Source organism: Protopterus annectens, chromosome 2.part0, assembly GCF_019279795.1.
Source record: "Protopterus annectens isolate FY-2018-M chromosome 2.part0, PAN1.0, whole genome shotgun sequence".
Lineage (NCBI taxonomy): Eukaryota > Metazoa > Chordata > Ceratodontiformes > Protopteridae > Protopterus > Protopterus annectens.
The window spans coordinates 1,708,192,597-1,708,199,524 of record NC_056728.1 but is presented as its reverse complement, the minus strand read 5'-3'; the positions used below and the strand labels follow the sequence as shown (position 1 = coordinate 1,708,199,524).

The 6,928-nt window shown below is 38.1% G+C and overlaps 1 protein-coding gene across 1 annotated transcript in view; it reads left to right on the top strand.

Annotated features, from left to right (window-relative positions):
* Positions 1 to 1,717: 1,717 nt before the first annotated feature.
* Positions 1,718 to 6,928, top strand: part of MMP23B (matrix metallopeptidase 23B) — a 344,346-nt gene continuing 339,135 nt past the window's right edge. Inside the window, exon 1 of the mRNA XM_044061757.1 lies at positions 1,718 to 2,051. Within this exon, the coding sequence (XP_043917692.1) occupies positions 1,881 to 2,051 (171 nt within the window). The 5' untranslated portion in view covers positions 1,718 to 1,880. The remainder of the gene's footprint in view (positions 2,052 to 6,928) is intronic.

Here is a 6,928-nt window from a genome sequence, read left to right as displayed (position 1 = left end):
CTACATGGGCTCCAACAAGAATTAGCAACACCATTGGGTACTCTTTTCAATCATAGTCTAAGCACTGGCTTTGTCCCAGGTGAATGGAAAATGGCCACTGTTATTCCCTTGCACAAAGGTGGTGCTTCCACTAACCTTGGGAACTATATACCTATTAGCCTGATTAGCCTTATTTGCAAGGCCATGGAGTGAATCATCATGGACCTTATCAACAAAGGTATAGGTTAGGTGATCTGCAAACACTTGACCCTACTCAGTTTGGATTTGTCAAAGGGAGATCGTGCCTGTTAAACCTGGTGGACTTCTTCAAGACAGTCGCCAAGGCCCTGGGGAAGTCTGTGCATACAGCCTACCTGGACTTAGCTTAGGCTTTTGACACTATCCTCTACTCAGGCATCATTGACAAACTCACTCAGCTAGGAATCAACCCTTATATCATTAGATGGGGTGCTAACTGGCTCACTGATAGAACACATATAGTCAAAATAGGGGAATTCACCTCCAACAGTCGACCATGATAGACTAATAGGTTTAGTCAGCAATGTTTAAAAAAGCTCAGAAGGAGTGGAAAAGTGTGGACAGCTTAGTCCTTTAATGGGTTGTTTGGACACCTTCTAGAAAATGAGGGGTGATGGAAGACTACTGGCGAGGTTGATACCCATAGAGGCGTAAGCCTCGGTAAATGTGGAAATATATGCTAACACCCATGGACTGGCGTTTTGTGGGAAATCGTACTGAAAGGAGTCCTTGTAGGATACTATCCCTGTGATAAATTTTGGGTAGCAGTATGCTTTCTAAATCTATCACCTAGTACATATCTGGTTAATTGACGTAGGTTGGTTTAATTGGTTAAAAATGTACAAGTCATTTGTAGTTAACAATAATAAATGCATGACCGCAGGCATTTCCACCAAAAAAAAACATACAGCTATTAATAGTGTGCTTAAGTTTTTCTTACCCAGTGAACCTGATCTGCATGTTGAATTTGTGCAATGTATTTGTCTTTGTTCATTTTTGCCATATTGCACAGATAATCTGTCTCATACTGAGCTATATTGATTAGCTTTATGGTATAACACAAACTGTACACTATGACACTTTTTATCTTTATATATTTTATTCTTATGCTAATATTATGCAAAAGAATAATAAATAATAATTTCTGACTGGCAGAGCAGTATAACAACAAAGTAGCCAATGTTTAGAAATTGCATAACAAAGTATAGAGAAAATGGAATGAGCAAACTTAACAGAGGTAGGGTAACATCAAACTAATGAACACTAATGAAGACTACATAAAACCTTGACCTCTACAAGGCAAAAGCAAAAAGATTGTTATTAAATAACACATGGTTAACCCCAACATTGTGTGTGCCACGTAGGAAGCATCTGCTGTATTTTTAGACATCTGTGAATTATTTGTGTCAGTCATTCGGGAAGCAACACATATTAACCACCTATATTTACTTTGTTCTTCAGATTCATATGGCATTGAGGGATCTGTGCTTCTTTGATTGCTTGAAATTCATCCAGCATATATGTGTGTGTGTGTGTGTGTGTGTGTGTGTGTGTGTGTGTGTGTGTGTGTGTGCGGGGGGGGGGGGTTAATCATCATTTTAGCTGCCATTCCTTTAAACTCTAAAACTAGCCCCAACAGTCTACTCAGAGAGTAATATGATACTTTTTGGCAGACGTCTTATAGCTCCCATCTCAAGCATGCTGAGAGGAACTCAACATAAATGCTGTGCAACAGTGCTTCAGAAAATTCAAGTGAAACGCAGGCAGCAACTGAGGAAAATCTGAGCTTTATGGACAGCACATATTAAAGTACTTTGCAAGTCATATTCTCTGCTGGCTGGGATTTTGTTAAAGAAGGAGAAATGCAAAAGGCAGAAGATTTTGTTGCAAGAAATGATATGGAGTTTTTGTTACCACAAAGGGACAGGGAATGTAATTATAAATTGGTTAGTCTTGTTCTATTCACTTTTGCAGCAGTGACAGTTCTGGTGCATCAGCAAAGTTTGGGAGGATTTACATCTTCTAAGATGTTGGTAAGGATTTTCGTAGTATCTGTAAGAAATTTGTTAACACAACTGATAGCATTCTGACAGGATGCTAAGAAAATCTTAGTGATAGATAAACATAGATTTTTTCCATTGTGTGTATTAATAGCCAATTGTTTTTCAATATATTGTTCTGTATCTTTCTGACTTTTCATTAATCTGACAGTTTGCTTACAATACTAAAAGCAAGATTATTACATCCACTGGTGGGATAAGTAGCAGTAAACCACGAGAACTGATTATTTGTCATATAATTACAAGTTGTTTATTGTGTGATAATGAGCTGGCCAAAAACTGTAAAGGCCATAATGTACATTATTGCAAAATGTACAGTGTCATAATAGGATACAAACTGTAATTGTTTATTTACATTGCATAAGCACTGCAACTGAATTTGTGCATTTTCAATTAATTCCTTGAAAATGAAAATGCATAAATCACTTTTCCATGCAGGAGTTGCAGCTAGTTGTATTGTACACTGAGGTACAATATCTGAAATGTACTTGTACTAGTCTCAGTTGGTCATGTGTCACAGAGGCAGGGTACCTTCCATTCTCCTGTGTAGTTTGTGCTTCAAACTGAGGAATTAGTTGACATTGTTACCGTATCAGCTGTGGTAGAAAATATTTAATGTAATGATTGTTGCCTTTCATGGGTATGAGGTATTGAAAAGGCTGAGAGGACAAGTGGTTACTAATGGTGAGGAGGGGTACAGTATTCATGTCAGGTATATGAATGTCTTGTGGCTGTGCTGATACAGCTGCGAGTGGCTGTACTAAATGCACACACTTCTATTACACAGTGTAGTGCAAGGGAGAAGTACCAATCTAGCTGAGTACAAAAATGATGGGCCACTTTAAGATGCTCTCTAATGACTGCATTTTGGAAAGGGGAGGGGGCTTGGTATCCTCACATCTCATTTTTATTATGAGGAAACATCCAGTGAAATAAATACCCATGAAGTGCATGCTGGATTACTTGTTACAGTTCCTGCCTCAGAGCACCTGGGTTCAGTCCTGACTTCTTTCACTGTCTTTATAAAGTCAGCATAGTATCCATGCAGCTTGTGAACATTCTTCAGCTACTCCAGTTATCTTTCCTGCATTCTGCTTGAAAAGGATCTGCAATGAACTGTTTCATTTACCCAAATAACAAAAAAATTGAATGCATAAATAAAATTTAAAGAAAAAACTAACTGGATAGCAAAGGGTGTATTGATACATGGCAATGGATAATACAGCAGAACTTAATATATTGTCGGAAGGCACTGTATTTCGCTGATTGAGGGAAAAGGGAAGAATGCAAACCTGAATACAAAAACTGAACTGATTTCTGAAGATTTATCATAATTATGCAGGTTCAATGTTTTGTATCCAGTTTACATGGGCTTCATTTTTAGTGTCTAGTGCATGTAGCAGTTTCTTCAAAGTCTGGAATGTATCCAATCAATAGCAGAGAGCATCTCAATAGCTTAAACACAGTTCAATCTCCATTTCATGTCAGGAGTCTCTGCTGTATCCCATTTTTATATAAAGAATTATTAAAAGCTTTAAACAGAGCATCTGTTTCTGATTTATTCATCTCACTCTTCTGCAGTCTCTTTACTTAAAATCTTAATACTTGTGAAATTATATTTACCTACATGGCAGCAGAATCTGGTGTCATTAACAATGTAGTATGACCTTTTTTCATATGTTCCTTATTTCTGAAGACACCCCTTCCTCCAGCAGAATCCCTTATCAAGCTAATATGCTGTCTTCGCTAGTTCCCACATTTCTTCCCAGCACTGTCCCTTGTGTTTATCCCATCATTGAGTGGTTCCTCTCTCTTAATGGAAGACAGCTTTCATACCATCTGGGACCAGAGTGTCCTCTTACACAGGGACAGAAAAGAGCGATTTACATTATTTGTAGTCTTTGCCTCTGTTTGCTTCACTTTGCAATTTATGAGGTTGCATTTGTTATGCAACCCTTGCTGAGTCTGCAATTTTCCATGCTGTGTCCACCCCAGTAAACAAAATGTGAATAAAATAAAAATAACTACTCTGCAAGCGATCCCAGAAACCATAAGATGCTTATCCATATACATCTTTAAGCAGACACACTTAAAAGTTCTTGCCACCCTTTAAACATATTTAAAAGTGCTCATATACCAGAACAGGTAGAGCTGTACATGATAACCTTAGTGTAAATCTGAGTCTGCACATCCAGTTGTCATTAATGGTTTGAAAGGTAGCCAATGCAGTACTTTGCTTAACCTGTGCTGGTAATTTATTCCATAGGCTTCAGAATATGTTGAGTTAGGAACCTATCCCACCAGAAAGTCTTGCTTATTTGTTTGGTGTACATTTAGGGCTCTAGTAGAGGTGTTTGTAGAGCCACAGTTTTTTTAAGAAATGGGAAGTCAAACAGGACTGGGGTTTTCATAGTTAAAATGTGAGACACAGGTCACGTTGAAGCAGCCATTCAGCTATTGAGTATAAGGAGACTTCTGTTAATTTGTCAGGATCGTTGTAGGATTGAAGGCGTTTTAAGTGTCTTGATTAAAATTGTTAGGCCCATTCCCATTGAGCGATATGCTTGGATTTGTATACCAAAGGTACCGTTGTGTTTGATGAGGGGTCTGATAAGGGAAGAGTACAATGTCAAGATGACATCTTTGGATCGTGAAAATATTTCCTTAGAAATTAACTGAGTCATAGAGAAGGATTTCTTGACTACAGTGGAAACACAATAATAAATAAGAGAGTTGTCCACTTAAGTACCCAGCAGACCTCTCAACAACGTCCCTGATTTAGACTCCGATTGTAGGTCTGTCCCTCTTAATCCCTCTTAAAACTGGTGACTGCTGAAGAAAAGGTGGTGATTTGCCCTTAAGAAATAATTATAGTAATTCAGAGTTATAGACGTTTTACATCAGAAAATCTATATTAATCCACATTCTCTTAATCTGCAAATGTTTCAAGCTAATAGTACAAATATTTAAAAAATGTCCCTGATTGGATTGTCCCTGATTATTTGAGGATTTGTCTCTGATTCTGTTGAGATTTGTTTCTGAGAGCTATGAAGGTCTCTTAAGACCATATCTGTCTGAAAAAAAAGACTACGACTTATAACAAATGAGGTGACAGCAGCCAAATGCTTCTGTGCTGCACTTTCTTACATTTAGCTTGAGACTGTTTTCAGTATACAAAGAATGCCCATATTCCAACTCTTGTTGGAGTGGTTTAGTTGTAATAGATGAGCCGATAACAGTGCCTAGCTTGCAGTCATCAGCAAACATGATCAACCACACTGCTTGCATTTGTGGTCAGAACTAAAGAGCTTAGTTCTCTGTCCATGGCATAAACTATAACAGCTATATTTGCTACAGCTTAGAAAATATTTTTTTTTTCTGGCTCAGATGCCTACAAAATAAACAACAAGCAGGAGACGACCTAATTATGGTCCTTGTGGTACCCCACTGGTTACATTGTTGACTTCATGTAGGGAACTAGCAATTTTCACAACTTGGAATCTGTTGGATAGCCAATTTGCAATTCGGCACACAACACAGGGGTTTACATTAAGTTCCACCAGAGACATTTATTTCTGAAATTTTCTATTATGATTAGAGTGGAAGGGTACAGACTTTTCTATAGCAACTGTTTAGGAACTGTTTAGGAACTGGTAAAAGTTAGAGGTAAATATGACAGCCCTCTTGGTTGGGTATATTTGCAGGATATTTGTGAGCATTTTGTGTAAGCCTTCTACAAGCCGAACTAGCCAAGAGTGATGCCTATATGTCAAGACTAGGCAAGATAATTGGTTTCAACAACTGGCAAAGTAGTTGGTGCCATTCTAAGGGGATCCAGTATGTACTGACTTCAGGTGAGATGTTAAATAAGGCTTCTTGTTTTGCTAGGGATGGCTTACACATTTCATATCAGAACTTCTGTATGCTGCCTAAACCTTTGCTGCCCTGTTGCACCTTTTAGGCAAAGTACTCCTGCTGGAAATTTCTATGTAGCAAACTCAAATTCAAACATCATCATGATGGTACTAGTCAATGCTGCTAGGAACTCCTAAGAGAAAGATGTCAGAACCTGAGGCCCTCCTGCAACTCAAGACACATTCATATTGGTATAGTTACTGAGAAATGGTTTCATGGCAATGACAGCACTCCCGCTATACCAGGGTTTAGTGCCCATCATGCTTCTGATGGTTGGGCAACTACAGGATAGTATCTGCATTTGTCACCTCACATCAAATTACTGACAACTCTAACTTGAAGCTCCTGGAGATCCAAATAACCTTTAACAAATCAGACTATCACTTCATTTTTAGATACAGAAAATGGCCTTTCACAGCAGATGGGACAGTATTCACATACAAAGCTATGAACCATACATGAGGAGGCAATTCTTAGTGACAATTTGTAAATGGCCAGGGACTCCAGCAAGGTAATAAGGTGGGTCTTCAAGCTTACAGAGTGTACAAGAAACAGTTCACCAACAGAAAAGTGTCCTGGCTTTGCTGATTTATGCAGATTGTTAAATATCTGGAAAAGTGAATGCATATATTTGCAGAATATTTTTACCTGCAAGGACCTAAGAAATGAATAGACTAAAGTTATGGTGTAGGGATTGATTTTATTTCTCTAGAAGATGAGAAATAATACCTTATTTTCATATCCTATACACGAAATGAGAGAGAGTATGGCAAGGGCTTTAAGTAGCTCATTAGTCTAATACAACCTTTTAACAAACATGTGCTTTGTAAGTACAACATTAAAGGCAAAGGGCTGGGAATAATGCCAGGAAGCTTTTTTATAGAAAGTGAGGATGATTCCTTTACCAACAGTATAATGAATATGCAGGTGGTAAG